This window comes from Ahaetulla prasina, chromosome 2, assembly GCF_028640845.1.
Source record: "Ahaetulla prasina isolate Xishuangbanna chromosome 2, ASM2864084v1, whole genome shotgun sequence".
In the NCBI taxonomy this organism is placed as follows: domain Eukaryota; kingdom Metazoa; phylum Chordata; class Lepidosauria; order Squamata; family Colubridae; genus Ahaetulla; species Ahaetulla prasina.
In genome coordinates this window covers 72,666,969-72,690,363 of record NC_080540.1, presented here as the reverse complement: position 1 = coordinate 72,690,363, position 23,395 = coordinate 72,666,969, and the positions used below count along the sequence as shown (strand labels likewise).

The window sequence follows — 23,395 nt, the reverse complement described above, 5'->3', positions numbered from 1 at the left end:
CTGGATTACATGACTCTGCTTCCGCCTGCTGCTTACACAGGTAATTAACTCACCTGTGCTGTGCAGGCTCCAGCTGCTGCCAGACACCATTGGCCCACACACGCTCGCCACCTCCTATGCTGGGCACGCTCACCTCTTCTCTAGGGCTTATTTTTGAGGTAGGGCTTATATTAGGTGCCCACGGTAAAACCAGGCTAGGGCTTATTTTTGGGATAGGTCTTCTTTTTGGGGAAACACAGTATTTTTATTTGTGTTGTGACCTAGGCCCAGGTAGTTATTACCAGACACAATCAGTCCTAAACAAACATATTTTATTAGAACAGCTGAGAATTACTTCATTCTCAGTTTAGTCCAAATTAATTCCAAAGCTAATCCTTCAGAAAAAGTCCTTCAGCCTTATTACAAACCTTTGTCTTCTTTGGCACCCTGCCAAAGCTATTCTTGGCAAAGCCCCATGAAGTTCAGAAACAAGAGACACCGACTAGAAACAATTGGAGCAATATTGCTTTCCTACAAAGAGCCCAAGAGCAGTTGCTGCTCTTTTAAGCCTTATGGGAGGGGCAATCATCTCCTGGCCTTATTCCCAAGTCGTCCTTTTTGCTTTAGCTGCTCTTGCCTTCTGGCAGCTCTTCGCATGTGTGCACTAGGAACAGGCTCGTCCTGTTCCTTTGCCTCTCTGCTGTCCACCTCTCTGCCTCTCTGCTGTCCACACATCGCTCCCAGATGGCCCTGGCCCCATCTCTGCCTCTGACACAGAGCCCTCGTCCGGACCTTCCCCTGACTCCAGGACTGGCTCCTTGTCCTCCCTAGCCTCCTCACTGTCTGACTCCACTGCCAGCTCTGCAGGCTGCTGGTGGACCACAACAATTTGGTTGATTTAATATCATTAAAGCATTCTCTAGATCAGGGGTCCCCAAACCTTGGTCTATGGCCCGGTACTATTCTGCAACATGCTCGCAACTGGTCCACACAAACAAGTGAAGCCCTATCTGTGGGATGCAACCAGCATGCAAAACTATGCCCCCTTCAGTCCGTATAAAAACCTTTCTCCACGGAATCAGTTCTTGCCCAAAAAGTTGGGTCTGCTGCTCTGGATAAAAAGAAAATCTGTAGTTAACTTTCTTATACTAATGTTGACAGTGGCAAATAGCAGTTTCTCCGTGCTATTTTCACGTTTGTGAAAATTGCTTTCCAATTATAAGTCACTTTATCAGGCATATGAGCAGCATATAAATTTAATAATAATAATATGAGAGTTGTTCTTCAAAAAGTCTTCAAAAACACTTCTGTTTCTATTAAACTACTTTTTTTTAAATAAAAAAAATCCCTCTTACCATCATGGCAATTTAATTTGCCAAGGTGAGATGGTCTAATTTGTATGTATTCTACTTGTTTTGCAAGTTTTAAATTCTAAAACGCAAATGAATACATAATAAAAACACCCCAAGGCATCTCAGCATTGGGAATAGGGCCCAAAATGCCAGCTCTGTTAACCAAGACACTGTCATCCTGATTTCAGTACTTAAAGGGAAGTTCTGTGGCCAAAAATGTTGCCCAGCTCTGTCTGCTAGTAGGTTACAGTCTTTGTGAGAAAGGAAAAGCTAACAAGTTTTCAGATGAAAGTTAAAATGGTTTCTTACATACTTGTCTATTTTTCCTGCTTCCCTATAATGTCTTCCCAGAATGCTCCATGTGGTCCTTGCGGCTATGAGAAACCTTGTCCTTTTGGATCAATTGAAAGGGTAAGCATCTCCAGAGAAATTATGGATTCACAATTGACAAGATGTAGATAATAAGCAATTCCATGGTGATTTACAAGACATTTTACAAGCAAGCGTTTGACAGGCACAACACATGGCCCTAATCCCAAGCGAAAGGGTACATACAGTGGATATAGAACGTCTATACACCCCTGTTAAAATGCCCAGTACTGTATTTGATGAGACCAAGATAAGATAGATGGAATAACTTTATTGTCACTTTGAATGTACACTAATTGGCATACATTAAAATGAAATTTGATTGCATACAGCTCTCAAAGGGTCACCACCTCCAAAATACACTACATAAACATGACAAAATAAATAAATAAGTAAATAAATACATACAATTTTTTGCATATTCCCACATATGATCCAGGAAACAACACAATCTAGTCCCGTGATGACAAACATATGGCACGTGTGCCAGAGGTGGCATATAGTGCCCTCCCTGATGGCACACGAGCCATCACCCCAGTTCAGCTCCGCTGCACATGCGTGCACGCCTCCCTCTGGCCAGCTGATGTTTGGGTCTCTGCTGTGTATGCACGGCAGGGGAGGTACGGGGAGGGCTATGTGCGCATGCACAGGAGGCCAGGATGCAGGCAGGGGAACGCAGTGCATGAACAGGGAGGCGGGACGCATGCGGGGGGCCTGCATGCATGCACAGAGGTAGGGGCATGCACGGAAGGTGGCATGCACGGGACCCACAAGTGCATTGTATTTTGGGGGTTCAAGCATGCGCATGTGCATTCATGCGCTCCCACGCACTTTGGGCATTCAGTCTGGAAACGGTTAGCCATCACTGGTCTACTATATATGTACATGGCGAGAAAAACAAATCTTGCAAATTTACCAGATGGATGGCATAGGGAACAAACCTATTACAGAATCTGGTAGTCCTGCTAGAAATACTTCAAAACCTCTGACTAGAGGGGAGCAACAGAAACAGACCGTAAAGTGGGTGTGTGGGGTCGCTAATAATGCTTTGACCTCTAAGCAGTTATCCTGAATAATAGGAAGTGAGTTTCCTATAATCTTCTCGGCTGTCCTTACCGCTCTCTGTCTTGTCCTTCTTTCTAAGGCACTGCTGCCATCACTCTCCAGGCCTCAAAAAGATTTAGATTTTTAATTACTTAACACATAGGAGTAATAGGAGGAAGTTCCCACATACCTTGCAAATTGAACGTATAGTTTCATCCTAAGAATCAAATTTCCAACAAAAGGCAAAAACAGTTGTCTTTTTCCAATAGGGGGAAATCCAAACTTGCTATTATGAATATGACTCTTTTGAGTTGCCAAGGAGGCACCATTGGAGGAAATATGCTCGAGTGCCATTCCTTCAAAACCGGCTGAGAAAACATTTCGCTAATGGATGCAAGAAAACATGCCTTACCACCAAGTGGGTACCCCAGTGTTGTGCAAACCACTATGGAAAGAATTGCCATGGTAAGGAATATTTATTAAAATTCCAGACAAAATAACATGTTTTTCGTTCCGTACTTGGTAATTATAATAATGGTAACAGCAGTTGCTAAAACTATCGCAACAATTTGTTTTACCATCTATGGGGGTGAAACAGGAATAAAATGTAAAATTTGTTACTACTGGTTCTGTGGGTGTGGCTTGGTGGGGGGGAATGTGACTGGGTGGGTGTGGCCAACTTTTTTTTTTTTACTTTTAAAAGCATTTTTTCTTCAACCTCTTCGGCCGAAGAGGTTGTAGAAAAAATGCTTTTAAAGGGTTCTGACAATCCCAGCTGAGTAACTTGATCGGCAGAATCTTTTAAAAGCATTTTTACAACCTCTATGGCCGAAGAGGTTGTAGAAAAAATGCTTTTAAAAGGTTCTGATGATCCCAGCTGAGCTGTGCGATCATCAGAGCCTTTTTTTTTAACTTTTAAAAGCATTTTTTCGGCTGAAGAAAAAATGCTTTTAAAAGTAAAAAAAACAACCTCTGGTGATCATGCAGCTCAGCTGGGCATGGGCGAGAGGTGGGGTAGGGATTTTTGCTACCGGTTCTCCGAACCACCCGCTGCCATCACTACCGGATCGAGCGATCCGTCCAAACCGGGAGCATTTCACCCCTGGAGTGAAATGTCCTTGTTAGGTATCACATCTAAGGTTCTGGATCTTCTAACTAAATATATAATTATTTCTAATGTTCCTTTGAATTTGATATAGATGCATAGTTTTCCATGCACTGCTGTTCACTAATATCAGAACATATCTTAATATTCATGCACCTAATGATTTCTTTTGTATCTTGAATGACTTTCACTTTTCCTCCTCCTTGCCAAAAATATAATTTATCTTCTTACGTGTAGTAAATATTCCACTGAATGGTAAGAAATAAAACAACATTTCATGGATTTTCCCATTGTCTCATAGCAATGCTTAAATGCTGAATTGCAGCCAATGCTGGACCAAATCGATAAGCAAATCCAATTTATCTATTTATATAGTTATTACATACTTATACTCATATATATGCTTATATATAGTTACTTCATGCTTATGCTTATATATACTGCCGTGACATAAATAAATAAATAAATAAATAAATAAATATAAATAAATAAATAAATAAAAATCAATCAATCAATCAATCACTTTTCCTAATTTTCATCGGAGTCGTGTGTACTGGAATACCTGTCTATTTTCTATGCCACATAATTCTAAGTGCACTGCAGCAGATCGCGCATCTAACTAACCTTGAAAACATGGTTGGCACGTAAATGCAAAACCCCTAAAATGCCAGACATATAGACTTTTTAAAAAAGAAAACTCCTAAAGAAAACAAAGGGAAACAACTTCATGAAAATGACCTTTATTTAATGATGAATTTGCCATTTATCTTCAATCTTGGACCTAAATTCCAGTGAATACAATGCAACTCACTCCCTACAAACCTTGCTTAGAATTAGAGCTTCAGATTAGTCAGGTTCCCTTATTCTGCCCTCATATGATTATAGATCTGAAATCTCACTAGTCGGGCAGTCATTAATTCCATGGTTTGCTTATTGTCCAAAATAAGGTGGTTACTATACAAAGGGCATTCTTGGTTGTCCTAAAGTCAGATTGCTCTGAAACCCGGCTAAACACCAGAACACATGAAACCTAAATGTCCGTGAAATGAATGATCATAACCATTACTATAATAGTGCAAGCTAGTTTGCCCTCCCCCCATGGCGTACCGTAGGTAAGCGTGCAGGTGTGAAACCCAACAAATTAGCAATTAGGCTCTCAGGATTACTTTGTAAAGTGTAGATCTCCCTGACAAATGTATGCCATTCAACCATAAATAAAAACCATTACTATACATGGGCAAATGTATGCAAGGCAGGGTACATTAAAAGGTGTGAGTAACTGGCAGACAGACAATGGCAGTAAGAAGCAGAACGCCCTTATAGCATCATGTGAATCCTTTCTTTTAGAATGATAGAAAGGAAACCAGCAGAAAGTTACCCTGGGTGATTTTTAAAAACTGAAATATTAAACAGAATGTTATTCTTCATCTTCCTAGGTTTACTTTTTAACAGTTTATGTATACACTACAATCTTGAAGGAAGTTATCTCTAAGGATAATTTTAGATGTGTGCAATAACCTAAAATAACTGCAAAGCACTGAAGAAAAATGAAGGGTTATACACGCCCAACACATAAAGTTTCTAAGATGGAGGAAGTTATTATCTGTAGCTTATAACACAGTTGTTTCTAGGAAACCAATAAAACTATGTGACCAAATAGACTGGGGTCTCCTTGGAAAGCCACTATGACATCATTTATTCTTTATTTCTCAAGTGATATATTTGGTTGAAAAAACATGTGTCGGTTCTGCCTTTTTCAGTATGTCCCGGAGGGCACGAAGCACCATGCCAAAACCGTGGTACATGTGATGATGGGCATAAAGGCTCAGGACAATGCAATTGTAGTGCAGCTTTTGGTGGAGTGGCTTGTGAACTCTGTTCTCCAGGGTATTATGGGCCAGACTGCAAAGGTAAGCTTGCAATTAGCTCTTCCTCACTATTTGTCTTGATGGTATCCTTTGCATTGTCTTTGTAATTCCTTTATATATCTTCTGCGTCGGATGTCCAGGAGTATTTGAAGATTATAGTAGTGATTTTTCCTGTCTTCCACCTGGTCTATGTTTAGTGGAGGAAGAGATGGTTTTTATGAGATATCTGCATGATACTGTCTTAAATGTTTTGAGTGATTGACGGATATAGGTAAGATTTGGCAGCACTGCCCTTATGGACTCTTGCCTTCTTCATGTGTTACCCTCAATTCCAAACATCATTTTCATGTTTTAATGAGCCACACTTTGTAAGATTCCTGCAGTTGTGATTGAATTGTACAGTTGTGCCTACAGGATAATAGGGTGATGAAAACTAATCTTTTTAAAATAAGAGCATGCGTGTTGGTGCTCTAGACCAGGGGTGTCAAACTCACGTTGTCATGGCAGCATCACGTGATGTATCAGGACTTCCTCCCCCCACTTCGCTAAACTGGGTGTGGCCGTGTGCAGCGTGTGACGCATCCAGCAGTTTGACAGCCCTGGTCTAGACAGTCATATTTTGGCATCTACTATGGCTTGGCTCCTCTTCTGATTTTGTTAGCAATTTCAATTAGGTGCTCTTGTTTCTTTTTTTTTTTCTTTCAGTTTTTGAACTTTACACTTAGGATTTTCAAGGCCAGGATTTTTTTTAAAATTTCTCATTTAAAATTTAAAATTTTTCATTCTATTTACACCAGAAAGTTATATTTTCTGGCTCACAGAGTAAGCCATTCCTGCTTTTTGCTTTTTTATTTTGTTTTCTGGAAATCTTTTCAATTTTGGCATCCACTAAAATTTGGCACCTGTACGCTGTTACCTGCTTGACCTTAGCCTAGAGCTGGCTCTGCCTTTAATGTTAATACCAATATTGTTCTTCGGATATACTCAACGTTTTGTGTTTCTCATTTTCTGCCTCATAGTCTGAATGCTTTAACAGTTTTTTCCATGTTTCCATTGCAGGATGGAGGGTGGGACACCAACACATGTTCTCCTTGCAGGGTGGAAGAGTGGTGTGTCTGTTCCCTCCCCTCACCTCTCCTGCTAATAATCTTCTTTCCATCACTCTGTGATTTCCCTGTCATTGCATTCATTCAAGTGTAGAAAGACAGGGAAGTTACAGATTGCCGAAGAGGAAGATTTACAATAAAAGATAAAACACTCAAACATCCATTGGATGACCTAGTAAATTACTGCTTATCAGGACATCGCTTAGATGTTTTATCTGTTGGTAAAAAATAAAAATGAGGAGGAATTATCAGGTGAAAAAGGAGCTTGGGACAGCATCATACACCACACCACACCACTGTGTACTCCTTTTCTTAGTCAAAGACTATGATTGTGGCTTCCTTTTCATTGCAGAGTGCAATTGTTCAGGAAATGGGATATGCAACGAAGGGCTGTTCGGAGATGGCTTCTGCTTCTGCTCTGTGGGATGGACAGGAGAGCACTGCGAAACCAAACTAGGTAAAGCAAATCTCAGGGCTGGCACACTGCAAAGTACAACTCCATAGAGCAGCATTTCCCAACCTTGGTGACTTTCAAAGTATGCAGACTTCAACTCCCAGAATTCATTTCAATGGCCCTGCTGGGTGTGGAATTCTGGGATTTAAAGTCCACACATCCGGAACTGGCCATGGTTGGAAAACACTGCCCTAGAGGAAGGCCCAGTAGATTTTACCAAATGCCTTTATTTTTTTCAAAAGGGTAGTAATGTTTTTTTTTTTTGCCATCATTCTTCTGATTTCTTTGTTTATGGATTTTATAAACTTATATGGTATTTCAAGCATGTATAACACCTTGGGAGGCACTAGAGAAGGAGAGAGAAAAAAAGCAATTCAACACATTATCCGTAGTGCTTTAGCCTTGTTTGATTAAAGGAATTTTTTTTTCTTTTTTGTACAAAATGTAATGTTGAATTTCAAAATGTCTCCATCAGCATGCAGGCTAATATATTTTTGAAACTGCAGGATTCTGGGAGTTCCTATATGTATTGGAGAAACCCTGCTCTCTCTCTTAATCACATTGCCTCAGAGCTGATATTAATTCAGGGAGCTTTATCCTGCTCAAATTCTCATCTAGTTTTTTCTCTAAAGTCAAGCAAAGAAAACAACCTTGATTCCCCAGCAGTACATTGGTAAAATGACCTTTTTTTTAATGATCAAAAGGTTTAAACAATAAGCAAAGTCAGACTAGCAAACAGTTATAATAAGGGGAATGTGAGACCTGAACGATAAGCTGTAAACATCATGAAATTTGGCAGCACTGATGAAAATGTCCCTAAGTAACCTTTTCCATCTTGTTCCAGGCAAATAGCCATTCACTGTAAAATTAGCTTAACATAGTTTTAAAGAGTAAAGGAATTTACCAGCAAAAGAAAAGAAAAGAAAAAGACATGAGTTTTACCCATTTCTGTCGCTGCATGAGGTTTTTTCTTTGTGTCCCAACAGCCCTTGGCCACCACTGTACTTGATTTTTTAAAATAATAAAAATAGCAATGATGGCTCCCTTCCCCACAATCCCAAATACAGAGGTTACTTGCTACCAGCCTTCTTAAGGTTTTGATTGAGGCTATTTTATGAACTATTGTATGGTCCATCAAATTGAATGTAGCAGATTCTGTGATGTTGTTTATTGTATTGTTATTTGTTTTATTTATAGTTTTGATGATGATTAATTGCATTCAGTGTTTCTATTTGCATTTGGCTTTGATAGCAGTTCTCCATCTAAGACAGCCAACCTTTGAACGGATGGCAATGAACAAGAGTGGGCAGGGTGCACATTAAAATCTCTTTTGGGTTCATCATTGCTTTTATCCCAAAGAGATAAGCTTCCTGAATCTCCCTCTCCCTCTCCCCCTCTCCCTCTCTTTCTCTCTCTCTCTCTCATACCGATAGTCCTCACTTAACTATGATAATTGGGATATCAATTCCATCACTAAGTAACACAATTATGAGGCACAATATCACTTATGGCAGTAGCTGTGATAGCTCCAGTGGCCATTTTTAGGTAAATCCTGCAAGGTTACTGTATCCTACAGTCACAAGATTGCTCTTGGTCACCTCCTGCTGACTTCCTCGATCACTTGGCTTGCCAGAAGCCATCAGCAGAGGTCGCAATGGGGAATGTGCAACCACAAGACACTGGGAAATCATAGCTGTGACCCAGTTGGTGAGCACATGAATTTCAACCAGGTGATTGCAGGGATGCTGCAACAGCCACAGCTACAAAGATCTATTGTAAACCCCCCTCATTCAGCACTGTCGTAACTTCAAGTAGTCATTTAACAAGTGGTCATTCAACAAGGACTAAAATTTTGCCAAGAAAATTACAGGGACTAGTTCAGGCAGTTGCCAGGAGTCAAAAACTGACTTAAAAGCATACATACATACATACATACATACATACATACATACATACATACATACATACTATGTAGTACATACATACATGCAATCATACCATACAGATTATTTTTATTTTTATCTGAAACCTGCTCAGGGCTTCCTACCCAAGAGCAATTGAACCTTAAACCCACATAATACAACTTACTACCTGTTCTCATTCTATCCCAGTTGTGATAAATAAGTCATGCAGACAACTGAATGAGAATAAAATATCTCCAGTCCAGCTGTATCATATGCATTAGAAGTATGATCTAGAAAGAAGGAAAGGGTTTCCTTGAAATATAGTGGCGACAGGTTCATCAATGACAGTGAAAAGCGAAAGAGGTGATCTGGTGAATAAGATTAATTGGGTAAACACTGCTCAGCTATTTCATTGAAGGCATTTTAATGCATGTTCATTCATAAGTGAATTTCTCTTACCAGAAAATGTGCAAGGCAGCAAGACTCCCTTTTCCAAAGTGGGTAAAAGATTTTTCTGTAATGAGAACTTCCCATTGTAAAATCTAGTTGTCAGGGTTCCAAGTAATAGATCCATTGCAAGCAAGAACTCCAATGTAGGTAGATTCCTCAAAGAATAGCTTTATTGGCACGTATCTGGTGAAAACCAACTCTGGGAGGCCCCTTGGTTTTCACCTAATTAAAAATAAAAGTTTTCTCCCTCAACCCAAACAATCAGCCACATGGCCCAATCAAGGCACCATCTGCAGGTCTGGTGACATCATTCCACCTTCTTCCAGCCAGGTGTAAGAACGCCCTTGGTTCCCAGGGAAAAGCATTTTTGTTTTGACTACACCACCCCAGCTATCTCTAATCCTCCCTCCCTATCCTTCACTCCAGTGTGGCAACACTGAAGCTCCAAGATGGCTTTGGCCAGGTCAGCTTCAGGGCTGACATTAGCAGAATTGGTAGATGCATTAATGCATAACATCAATCAAGCTATGTGTCTAATTCTGAAGTGAATTTATTGATTTGTCTGCTTTGTTTACATATATATTTAGCTGCAGTACCTCAGTGCTCCCCAGCCTGCCATCCAAATGCTATCTGCCGAGCTAATAATATCTGTGAATGTAACCTCTATTACGAGGGAGATGGAAAGAGATGCACAGGTATGGTTGCAAGTGCAAAGGGTAAATCTAAACATTTGCAAGTAGTGCTTACTCCATCCTTTTTTGAAAATGTTAGTATCATTTCAGGACTATATCCTTCACAATAACATTGGATGCTTTTCTATAACATTGCTTTTATTGCTTTCATTTTCACACAAGTCCTCCAGTAAAAGTATGTCTGGTTTTTCATATATGTGGCATCATGCAAGATCTTGCAAGGCATATTATTACAACCGAAATCTTATCTTTCATACTGTCCCTTCCAAGGCCTGTATGGAGTTTTAATGCTGAGAATTGTCGTCATCGTCATCATCATTATCATCTGTTTAGAGCAGGGGTGTCAAACTCAAGGCCCGCGGGCTGGACCCACCCGCAGGGTGCTTAGATCTGGCCTGCGGGGCCACCCTGGAAACAGCGAAAGACTAGCCCATGGTGACTTTGCCAGTGAAAACAGAGCTCGGGAGGGCTGCATGTGGCTCTCCCAAGCTCCATTTTGATGTCAAAGGTTTGAAAGAGTCTGTTGCAGCCAAAAATGAAGCTCAGGAGCTCATTTTCGCTGGCAGAGCACTCAGGCCACCACAGGCACCCCAACATGAGTGACATTGAACTGGTCACATCCACACTGGCCACGCCCATCCCAGCTCCCCAAGGTCAAACACAATGATGATGCGGCCCTCAATGAAATCGAGTTTGATACCCCTGCTTTAGAGCTGTTAGAATCCTAGAAAATCTTCCTCTGAGAAAGTCAGTTTACAACGTAAAGATTTAATTGATAATTCCAAAATAGAGAAGAAACATGACTCTAGATTTATAGATACCAAACCATTGTAGAAAACCTTCTGGAATGATTCCTGAAGATATACTCTTACCTGAATTTCCCAATTCCCTTTTTGTCTCCTTTTTAAAAATTAAATTGGGCATTGATCAGAATTTTCAATTTCATGCATCATTTTTTTGAAAATAAAAACTTATGTGGGGTTGTAGCGGTGATTGTTTTTATGTACAAAATCAGGCATTTAAATTTTATTTATTCATTCAATTTCTATAGCTGCCCATCTCAATCAATGAATCTGGGTGGTTTACAATTGAAAAATGTTACTGTTGGAGATAAAGAAGAATGTCAAAATAAGTAACTTATTTTACTGTACAACTTAAATAGTTTCAGAAGTATTTTAAGATTGTTTCATCTCTCCAAATACCTTCTGAAGTGTGCAGAAAAGTACCTATTATAGCAATAAATTCTCAAGAATAGCATTAGAATGCTAGCATCCCTCCTTGTTGGTTAGTTTGAGCAAATTTTTGAATTTACTCAAATTAAGTGATGCTTACTTGCTTTCTTTGCATTAAAAACTTGCTAAAAATAGCAATAGCACTTAGACTTATATACCACTTCACAGTGCTTTACAGCCCTATCTAAACGGTTTACCAAATCAGCCTATTGCCCCCAACAATATGGGTCCTCATTTTACCCACCTCGGAAGGATGGAAGATGAGTCAACCTTGAGCCTGGTGAGATTTGAACTGCCAAATTGCAGGCAGCCAGCAGTAGTGCAGTACTGCATTGTAACCATTGCACCACCACAGCATGAGTTTTGCTTATAGCTAAAAATATAAAGCAATATAACATTTAAATGATTGAGGAACTGGGTTAGAGTTAGGGTCAGGGTTAGGAGGAACCGGAACCTAAAACATTTTAAAGGTTGGAGTTTTTGTATTTTTTTTTTTTAAATCCTATTTTGATTGCATGTATAAGCTTTATTCTAATGTTCCAAAATTGACTGGAAGTCAACCAAAGCAGTACCAAAATCTGGAATTTTAGAACAATTATACAATGGAATTGAGGGAATTCCTGCTCAGCCTGACTTTACTCCCTAAGCAATAGGCAGAGTCAAAAGTTACACATTACTGAATGGCACTTTCTGATGTAGTGATTGACCAGTGTGGAAACAACAACGGTGGCTGCAGCAACCATGCTAAGTGCACACAGAATGGAACGGATGTCTCCTGCACCTGCTTAATGGACTACGAGGGTGACGGCTACATCTGCAATCCTATTGACAGATGTGCAGATGGGAGGAATGGACACTGTAGTGAGCATGCAACTTGTATTAGCACAGGTCCAGTAAGTATCAGACATATCTCTGCAAGCTCATATTTCTAACAGTCTTTCTGAAATGAGATCATAAAGATTTTTGAGAAATTGTTTGTAGAAATTTGGGCTTTCTTAACAGCCTATGCAGTGGTGGGATTCAGCCAGTTCGCACCACTTCGGGAGAACCGGTTGTTAATTTTCTGAGCAGTTTGGTGAACTGGTTGTTGGAAGAAATTATAATGGCAGAGAACTGGTTGTTAAATTATTTGAATCCCACCACTGAACCTATGTCTGTGTGGTGACTTCCTTTCAGAGAGATTTCTCCCAATTGCCTGGAAAAGAAGGACAATGGTGCACAGTGGAATATGGATTTCCTTTTCTTCTCCAAGTATCAAATATTCACTCCACATATTAAACACTATTGTTTGTGTAACTTGTAGTAGCTTCATACATTCCTGTCACATAGGAGGTTTATTTTTTTCTTATTGTAAAATTTCACATCCCAGAGAATTAGAAACTATTGTATTTAACTAGTTGGCAGTCCATTTTTGAAAAGCAAAAGTAACTTTCAGATCAACAATAGACCTTACTTTTGAGGGGGGAAAATAGCAATAGCACCTAGACTTATATACTGCCTCGCAGCCCTCTCTAAGCGGTTTACAGAGTCAGCATAATATTGCCCCCAACAATTCAGATCATTTTACCGACCTCGGAAGGATGGAAGGCCTGGTGAAAATCGAACTCCTGGAGTGAGCAGGTAGTTAGCTTGTGGCAGGGGTGAAATGCTCCCCATTCGGACCAGATTGCCTGATCTGGTAACGATGGGAGCAGGTGGTTTGGAGAACCGGTAGCAAAAATCCCTGGGGGGGCCCCCCATGCCCAGCTGAGTTGCGTGATCATTAGAGGTTTGTTTGTTTTTTACTTTTAAAAGCATTTTTTCTTTGGCCAAAAAAATGCTTTTAAAAGTAAAAAAAAAGCCTCTGATGATTGTGCAGCTCAGCTGGGATCATCAGAACCTTTTAAAAGCATTTTTCTACAACCTCTTCAGCCGAAGAGGTTCTAGAAAAAATGCTTTTAAAAGTAAAAAAAAAAGTTGGCCACGCCCACCCCGTTACATTACCACCACCACCACCAAGCCACGCCCACAGAACCGGTAGTAACAATTTTTACATTTCACCCCTGCCCTGCAGTACTATATTCTAACCACTGCACCACCACAGCTGCACCACAAGCAATAGCAATAGCACTTAGACTTATATACCACCCCATAGTGTTTCACAGCACTGTCTGGGTAATTTACAAAGACAGCATATGGCCCCCAATAATCTGGATTCCCATTTTACTGATCTCGGAAGGATGGAAAGCTGAGTCAACCTCGAGCCCCTTCAGGATCAAACTCCAGGCTGTGGGCAGAATTCGCCTACAATACTACATTCTAACCACTCTGCCACCGGGGCTCAGGGAAGTGCCATTTTAGGAGTGCAAATGCACAGAGACCTCAAAGCTCAGTTCCCCTAGCTACATAGCAATATTTTTCCTTATATTGGAAGTGCAGCAAATATAATGCTACAATCTAGGAAGTAAACCTTTAACTAACTGTGGAAAGGAGACTTAACTGATTTTTTACTGTTTCATTTGGCTTGCTGCTGAGTGCTCTTTGCTGTCTACCTCTGGCTTGATAGTCCTGTCTGGCTGTTAAGAGTGCAGTAACGCCTGGCTTCCTTGCCTTGCAGAATACCCGGCGGTGCGAATGCAAGGCAGGTTACATTGGAAACGGAATGCAGTGCTTCGATGAAGTCATTCCCCCCACAGACCGTTGCTTGGAGGAGAACGGGCAATGCCACGTGGAGGCTATTTGTACTGACCTGCATTTCGAGGGTAGATTTTTTTTCTTCTATTTTCTACTCTGTTGTCTCTTGGATGATCTTGTCATTTTTTTTCTACTTTCTACTATATTACTTAGGGGTGGGAGGGGTTCTCACTTTTGGAATGGAGACTCTCACTGGCATAGTTAAAGATGCTGTTTGTCAGGAGTCTCCAACCTTGGCAACTTTAAGACTTGTGGACTTCAACTCTCAGAATTCCTCAGCCAGCTTTGCTTCTGGGATTCTGGGAGTTGAAGTCCACAAGTCTTAAAGTTTCCAAGGATGGAGACCCCTGCTCTTTGTGATCTGTAAAGGCACATAATTGGTAAAGTCCAAATCAGATCTTTTATGTCTCTTAATTTAGAATAATCTAAATTTATTAATTTGCTCCTCAATTCCTCCCAATTATTATTGTTTCCTCCTTGTGGCTTACTTCTCCTTTCTTTGGAGGAAAAGGAATGGATGGGATGCTGCTGTGCCCATATAGACTAGGGAGACCAATGTTTGATCCAATGTGATATTTCTTATTCTTTGAATGCAATTTTATCCAATAGTCTTGGGTTTAGTCTCGAAATATCCTCATTTCTTTGAACATGCATTTAATTTACTTCCTTTTATAACAGCACTCCTATTTTTGCCATAATCCTTGCTTGTATTTTGTTTAGATGTCCGTTAAAATCCAGGCATTTAGAATATAAATATTGAACATCTCTTCTAACATTTCGAAGTGTCTTTTTCTAAATCTGACTCATATCTCAACAAAGCTTAGTAGACATAATATTCTGTGATTGTTCTCCAGACAAGACAGTTGGTGTGTTCCACCTGCAGTCTCCTACAAGAAAGTACAATTTTACCTATGAAGAGGCTGAAGCCCAGTGTGCAGCTGAGGGAGCTACCTTGGCCACTCTTCAACAGCTCTCTGCTGCTCAGCAGGTAACAAGGCAACACAGTGATATCAATTCATTTAGTGTCTCAGGTTTTGGTCATACTAAGAGTCACACTAGAGGTGCTTTCCTGGTTGAAACTTGTCTCCTTTGTCTGAAGAAGCTCTACAACTCCTTTTGGACCCCAATGAATCCTCATTTTTTCATCAACTTTGCATTGAAATTCCAAATTAAAACATATTCAAAAAGTAATCCTTCAAGGGATTTAATCCAATTTCATATCATGAAATGCTGGTAGCCGCATTTGGCCCATGGGCACTAGAAAAATGGCATGCAGAGGAAATGAAAATCTGCCTCTTTCAAGCTAGATAGGGTATAGCCCATTGAGTGCCACATTAAGAAAGCTTCAGCTTATTATTGTACAAAGTTTAAGCTTATTATTGTACAAGGCAATCTTGTCAAGGTATGAATAGTCAGAAATATTTGTTGAAATATATCTGAGTATTGAAATAATGTTTCAAATGTTTTGAAAAGCCTGACTTTTTGTTTTTCTAGATGGGGTTCCACCTCTGTATAGTAGGTTGGCTTTTTAATCGTACAGCTGGTTACCCAACGGTATACCCAAGTCAGAACTGTGGTACTCATCATGTGGGCATTGTAAACTATGGCTATCGAAACAACATCAGTGAAAAGTGGGATGCCTATTGCTATCGCATTCAAGGTGAGAAAATAAATGAGGTCATAAGTGTCATCTCATTTATGCCTTTCCCCTGCATAAGAATAGAATAGAATAGAATAGAATAGAATAGAATAGAATAGAATAGAATAGAATAGAATAGAATAGAATAGAATAGAATAGAATAGAATAGAATAACAGAGTTGGAAGGGGCCTTGGAGGTCTTTTAGTGCAACCCCTGCCTAGGCAGGAAACCCTACACCACTTCAGATAAATGGTTATCCAACATCTTCTTAAAAACTTCCAGTGTTGGAGCATTCGCAACTTCTGCAAGCAAGTTCTTCCACTGATTAATTGTTCTAACTGTCAGGAAATTTCTCCTTAGTTTCAAGTTGCTTCTCTCCTTGATTAGTTTCCACCCATTGCTTCTTGTTCTACCCTCAGGTGCGTTGGAGAATAGTTTGACTCCCTCTTCTTTGTGGCAACCCCTGAGATATTGGAACACTGTTATCATGTGTCCCCTAGTCCTTCTTTTTTTATTAAACTAGACATACCCAGTTCCTGCAACTGTTCTTCATATGTTGTACCCTCCAGTCCCCTAATCATCTTTGTTGCTCTTCTCTGCACTCTTTCTAGAGTCTCAACATCTTTTTTACATTGTGGCGACCAAAACTAGATGCAATATTCCAAGTGTGGCCTTACCAAGGCATTATAAAGTGATATTAACACTTCACGTGATCTTGATTCTATCCCTCTGTTTATGCAGCCCAGAACTGTGTTGGCTTTTTTGGCAGCTGCTGCACACTGCTGGCTCATATTTAAATGCTTGTCCATTAAGAGTCCAAGATCCCTCTTACAGTTACTACTATTGAGCAAGGTACCATATATACTGTACCTGTGCATTTTGTTTTTCTTGCCTAAATGTAGAACCTTACTTTTTTCACTATTGAATTTCATTTTGTTAGATAGCACCCAATGTTCAAGTCTGTCAAGATCCTTCTGTATTTTAAGCCTATATTTTGGAGTATTGTCTATTCCTGCCAGCTTGATGTTACCTGCAAATTTGATGAGTTCCCCATCTATCCCCTCATCCAAATCATTGATGAAGATGTTGGAATACTGGGCCTAAAACAGAGCCTTGTGGTACTCCACTGCATATTTATCTCCATGTAGATGCAGTTCCATTGAAGACTACACGTTGAGTGCGGCTGGTCAGCCAGTTACAAATCCATCTGGTGGTGGTGCTATCTAACCCACATTTTTCTACTTTATCTAGTAGTAGGTTATGATCTACTTTATCAAATGCTTTACTGAAGTCCAAGTAAATTATATCGACAGTATTCCTCTGGTCTACTAATTTTGTCACTTTGTCAAAGAATGCAATAAGATTAGTCTGGCATGATCTGTTTTTGACAAACCCATGTTGGCTTTTTGTTATTACTTTGCTTCTAGGTGTTCACTGATTCGTTGCTTGATTATCTTTTCCAGACTCTTCCCCGGTATTGAGGTCAGGCTGATAGGTCTGTAGTTTCCTGGATCTGTTTTTTTTTCCCTTTTTTGAAGATGGGAACTACATCAGCTCTTTTCCAGTCCTCTGGCAGCTCCCCTGTGCTCCAGGATCTTTGAAAAATATAGTTCAGTGGTTCTGAGATCTCATCTGCCAGTTCCTTCAGAACCCTGGGGTGTAATCCATCCGGTCCTGGTGATTTGAACTCATCTAGGGTAGACTTTTACAAAATCTTAAATTTTGTCTCCAATGCAAATACCACCAAGTGTTGTTTCTTTTTCAGATGTACAGTGTAACTGTAAGGATAGGTACATTGGAGATGGCTACTCTTGCACAGGCAGCCTTTTGGATGTGCTGGCTCAACAGGCAAACTTTTCAGTCTTCTATTCAGTAAGTTTTAGTAGTACCTTCATATACAGCCTTGTTATATGTTTGTGAATGACCAGTGAAATCACTAGTGATAATTATTCCTTTCTTCAAACCTGATCCAGATACATCTATATGTCATACACTATTATGCCAAATAATTGCTCTAAATTTAGAGTAAATATATTTGGAAACTTTGGAGAAAAATATTTATTCATACCAAAAATTACCAACATGTAAGTTAATGTTTGCTCAGTGTTGACTGTTTTTCAAATCTTTTTGAATTTGAATTAAAAAAATACTGTAGTCTTCACAGCCTGAATCTGGATTCAGTTTTGGATTCTTGTTACAATATTAAATATGTTATTTCTAGGCTTACATCTTCTTGCTACATTCTGATTTTAAAATGTATGTTAACTGCAGCTTAAACTTTCTGTGTTGCTTTGCTGCCCTGGTAATGCAGTGGTTAGAATGCGGTACTGCAGGCTACTTCTGCTGGCTGCTGGCTGCCAGCAGTTTGGCAGTTCGATTCTCACCAGGCTCAAGGTTGATTCAGCCTTTCATCCTTTTGGGGCAGGTAAAATGAGGAGCCAGATTGTTGGGGGCAATAAACTGACTCTGTAAACCATTTAGAGTGGGCTGTAAGCGGTATATAAGTAAAGTGCTATTGCTATTGTTACTTCCTCCAGTTTGCTTTAGACTGATCTATACCACACTTGCACTTTTTGCAGAGAAAGCTTGAAATGTATGATGTTTTTTTAAGGGTGGGATAAACATAACTTGTTTTTAATAAAACTAATTTATGCACTTTCTGAATGCTCCACAACAGTCTCATTATTTGGATCAAATACCAGAATTAATGAAACTATATTCAACTATTCCTTAAAGGATCCAGCATCAGTTTTTTATTTCTTTGAAGTGAAAAGATAAGCTACACTGAAAAGCAAGCAAGAGATTTAAATTTTGATCTGTCAAATTGCTGTTATCCGCTGACTCTTACCCAGGGACAGGGTATTGTTTTGCAAATGCCCCTCAGTTTAGGAAGGGAGGGAAATTCAAATTTGCTATTCCCTGTAGGTGCTGCTTAGAGATAGTCCTTTTGATACATTTGAGTTGAACGTAGTAATAGTAATACTCCTGGTTAATCATGTTTTTCCTCCTCTTTTTCAGATAATTCTGGATTTTGCTAATACCACTCAGGAAGGAGTAGATTTTTTAAATTTCCTCTCTGAGGACATCGCTTATAAAACCCTTTTTGTACCCTTGAACTCTGGCTTTGGAAATAATACAGTAAGGATCACAAAATGGATGCTTGTGGTGCGGTCTTAGTTGGAAGGAGGAATAATTGTGTGCCATCTCAAAAACAACAACAAAAACAAATCATCAAAAACAAATTGTAAAACTAATATCTTTGATGTGCAACCTATAAGTTATCTTCCTTTGATTGGGCCTTATTTTCTAGTAAAGCTATCAGCTGTAGCATAGCAGGAAATTCAGATTCTTTTAAAGCAAGTGCAGAAGTTAATGTATATGTGTACACACACACACACACACACACACACACACACACACACACACACACAATTTGTGTTTTCTGATAAAGAAATAAAGGGACACTAGTATAGATCTATTTCAAGCTATTTAGTTCTCATCAGCTAGCCATACTCTTACTTGGATAGTTTGCCGTGTAACCGACCGCCTGAGGGCTCTTAGATTGGAGTTGAAAGGCAAATGGGAAGCAGTATTGTGGCGATTCGGACTGGGCGTCTGAGGGCGGTCTTGGTGATATTGTCTGGGATGAGTTTAACCCTGTGGCTCCCGAGGACATGGACAGGTTGCTGGGTAGATTGAATGCCACCACGTGTTTACTGGACCCGTGCCCCTCCTGGCTGGTGCTGGCCACTCAGGAGGTGACACGAGGCTGGCTCCAGGGGATTACGAGCGCTTCCTTGTTGGAGGGAGTCTTTCCGGCCGCCTTGAAAGAGGCGGTGGTGAGGCCCCTCCTCAAAAAGCCTTCCCTGGACCCGACTGTTTTAGGTAATTATCGTCCAGTCTCCAACCTTCGCTTCGTGGCGAAGGTTGTAGAGAGTATGGTGGCATATCAGTTTCCCCTGCACCTGGAGGAAACTGTCTATCTAGACCCGTTCCAGTCCGGCCTCCGGCCCAGTTACAGCACTGAGACGGCTTTGGTCGCGTTGGTGGATGATCTCTGGAGGGCCAGGGATAGGGGTTGTTCCTCTGCCCTGGTCCTATTAGACCTCTCAGCGGCTTTCGATGCCATCGACCATGGTATCCTGCTGCGCCGGTTGGAGGGATTGGGAGTGAGAGGCACCGTTTATCGGTGGTTCTCCTCCTATCTCTCCGACCGGTCGCAGACGGTGTTGATGGGGGGGCAGAGGTCAACCCCGCGGCGCCTCACTTGTGGGGGGCCGCAGGGGTCGATTCTCTCGCCCCTTCTGTTCAACATCTATATGAAGCCGCTGGGTGAGATCATCAGTGGCTTCGGTGTGAGGTACCAGCTGTACGCTGATGACACCCAGCTGTACTTTTCCACACCGGGCCACCCCAATGAAGCTATCGAAGTGCTGTCCCGGTGTTTGGAAGCCGTACGGGTCTGGATGGGGAGAAACAGGCTCAAGCTCAATCCCTCCAAGACAGAGTGGCTGTGGATGCCGGCATCCCGGTACAGTCAGCTGAGTCCACAGCTGACTGTTGGGAGCGAGTCATTGGCCCCGATGGAGAGGGTGCGCAACTTGGGCGTTCTCCTGGATAAACGGCTGTCTTTTGAAGACCACCTGACGGCCGTCTCCAGGAGAGCTTTCCACCAGGTTCGCCTGGTGCGCCAGTTGCGCCCCTTTCTAGACCGGGATGCCTTGTGCACAGTCACTCACGCCCTTGTCACGTCTCGTCTGGATTACTGCAATGCTCTCTACATGGGGCTCCCCTTGAGGGGCATCCGGAGGCTTCAGTTAGTCCAGAATGCAGCTGCGCGGGTGATAGAGGGAGCCCCTCGTGGCTCCCGTGTGACACCTATCCTGCGCAGGCTGCACTGGCTACCTGTGGCCTTCCGGGTGCGCTTCAAGGTGTTGGTGAACGTCTTCAAAGCGCTCCATGGCATAGGGCCGGGCTATTTACGGGACCGCCTGCTGCTACCGAATACCTCTCACCGACCCGTGCGCTCTCACAGAGAGGGACTCCTCAGGGTGCCGTCGGCGCGACAGTGTCGTCTGGCGACGCCCAGGGGAAGGGCCTTCTCTGTGGGGGCTCCCGCCCTCTGGAACGAACTCCCCCCAGGACTCCGTCAACTTCCGGACCTCCGAACCTTTCGTCGCGAGCTTAAAACTCACTTATTCATCTGCGCTGGACTGGGTTAGTTTTTAAATTTATGGGTTTTAAATGGGTTTTTATTCTAAATTTTTAATCTTGGCCAATTTAATAAGTTTTTTAATTGTATTTTAATCGTATTTATATTGTATTATTGTGTATTTTTTATCTGGCTGTGAACCGCCCTGAGTCCTTCGGGAGAAGGGCGGTATAAAAATTTAAATAATAAATAAATAAATAAATAAATAAATAAGTATGCACCCTCCCATATTGGGGCAGACCAGCTGCTTTGACAGAAAAACACCAGATAGATAGATAGATAGATAGATAGATAGATAGATAGATAGATAGATAGATAGATAGATAGATAGATAGATAGATAGTTTTATGTTTTCTGAGGTTTTCGCGGGTGTTTGTATGTAGGTCTTTGGTTATTCGGGTTTTCTCCCGCGTAAAATTGGAAAATTGGTCTTATTATTTTGGGGCACATAGAACAAAATGGGGCTCCTTTTGCTGTCTTACCTTATTTCCAGTTCTGCATTTAAATATTTTTGAGGAGGGCTTATTTTTGGGGGGAGACTTTTTTAGCACATGCCCTCAAAAGCCCAATTGGGCTTATTATCAGGGGATGTCTTAACGTCTTATTTTTGGGGAAACAGGGTATGTATGTATTGTGTGTGTGTGTGTGTGTGTGTGTGTGCGTGCGTGTGTGTGTGTGCGTGTGTGTGTGTGTATATGTAGGTCTTTGGTTATTCGGGTTTTCTCCCGCGTAAAATTGGAAGTGTCTTGGCGACGTTTCGACGAAGCCTCATTCGTCATCTTCAGACTTCAGCTTCGTGCTTCTGGGAGCAATGTGTGATTGCAGCTGTTTCTTCCTTTTTAACTGCTAGTGGGGGTTTGAACTGATTGGGTGGGAGCTTGGCTGTGCTCTGATTGGCTGGGGGGGTGTCCTGTTTGGGTGGGGGCTTGGTTGTGCTCAGATTAGTCTGAGTTGCAGGGGGATTTGAGCTGGTGAGCTGCATTGCTGTTGTTTGGCTTCGTGTTTGTGGTCGTGCTACATCTTCAGAGTGGGTGTCAGTCTGCTGCATGTATGGATTGGAGGGGTTTGAAATGGCTAACGTTGCAGCTGTGGTCTGGCTTCTGGTCCTTGGTCATGCTTTATGATCAGTGTGGGTTTGGGTCTGCTTTCTGGGTGGATGTGTGGTGGTGACATCCTGTGTGGACCTCGTGAGTGTGGGTCTGGTGTCATTCCTCGTGTTAGGGACTTGTTTGTCAATAAGGGCGGGTTTCCAAATGGCTGGTAGGCGGGAGGTATCATCTCGTTTGTTCATGCTGTGTGGGCGTTTTTCTATCTCGATGGCTTCTCTGATTATTCTGTTGATAAAGTGTTCAGTTTTGGCGACAGTTCTGGACTTTTTAAAGTCAATATCGTGTCCTGTGGCTTTAAGGTGTTGGACCAGGGAAGACGTTGGTTCCTCTTTTTTGACTGAAACCCGCCCTTATTGACAAACGAGTCCCTAACACAAGGAATGACACCAGACCCACACTCACGAGGTCCACACAGGATGTCACCACCACACATCCACCCAGAAAGCAGACCCAAACCCACACTGATCAGGAAGCACGACCAAGGACCAGAAGCCAGACCGCAGCTGCAACATTAGCCATTTCAAACCCCTCCAATCCATACATATAGCAGACAGACACCCACTATGAAGATGTAGCACGACCACAAAGCCAAACAACAGCTATGCAGCTCACCAGCTCAAATCCCCCTGCAGCACAGACTAGACTGAGCACAACCAAGCCCCACCCAAACAGGACACACCCCAGCCAATCAGAGCACAAAACCCCATCCAACCAGAGCACAGCCAAGCTCCCACCCAATCAGTTCAAACCTCCACTAGCAGTTAAAAAGGAAGAAACAGCTGCAATCACACATTGCTCCCAGAAGCACGAAGCTGAAGCCTGAAGATGACGAATGAGACTTCGTCGAAACGTCGCCAAGACACTTCCAATTTTACGCGGGAGAAAACCCAAATAACCAAAGACCTACATAGACACACACACACACACACACACACACACACACACACACACACACTACATACATACCCTATTTCCCCAAAAATAAGACGTTAAGACATCCCCTGATAATAAGCCCAATTGGGCTTTTGAGGGCATGTGATAAAAAGTCTCCCCCCAAAAATAAGCCCTCCTCAAAAATATTTAAACGCAGAACTGGAAATAAGGTAAGACAGCAAAAGGAGCCCCATTTTGTTCTATGTGCCCCAAAATAATAAGACCTCCCCAAAAATAAGGCCAAATGCTTATTTCGGGGTTCAAAAAATATAA

The 23,395-nt window shown here is 41.5% G+C and overlaps 1 protein-coding gene across 1 annotated transcript in view; it reads left to right on the top strand.

Annotated features, from left to right (window-relative positions):
• Positions 1 to 23,395, top strand: part of STAB1 (stabilin 1) — a 139,278-nt gene that overhangs the window by 109,332 nt on the left and 6,551 nt on the right. Inside the window, exons 54-64 of the mRNA XM_058173998.1 lie at positions 1,683 to 1,742; positions 3,014 to 3,209; positions 5,610 to 5,759; positions 7,176 to 7,280; positions 10,219 to 10,326; positions 12,255 to 12,448; positions 14,152 to 14,296; positions 15,083 to 15,216; positions 15,723 to 15,888; positions 17,634 to 17,740; positions 18,887 to 19,006. Coding sequence (XP_058029981.1) covers positions 1,683 to 1,742; positions 3,014 to 3,209; positions 5,610 to 5,759; positions 7,176 to 7,280; positions 10,219 to 10,326; positions 12,255 to 12,448; positions 14,152 to 14,296; positions 15,083 to 15,216; positions 15,723 to 15,888; positions 17,634 to 17,740; positions 18,887 to 19,006 — 1,485 coding nt within the window. The remainder of the gene's footprint in view (positions 1 to 1,682; positions 1,743 to 3,013; positions 3,210 to 5,609; positions 5,760 to 7,175; positions 7,281 to 10,218; positions 10,327 to 12,254; positions 12,449 to 14,151; positions 14,297 to 15,082; positions 15,217 to 15,722; positions 15,889 to 17,633; positions 17,741 to 18,886; positions 19,007 to 23,395) is intronic.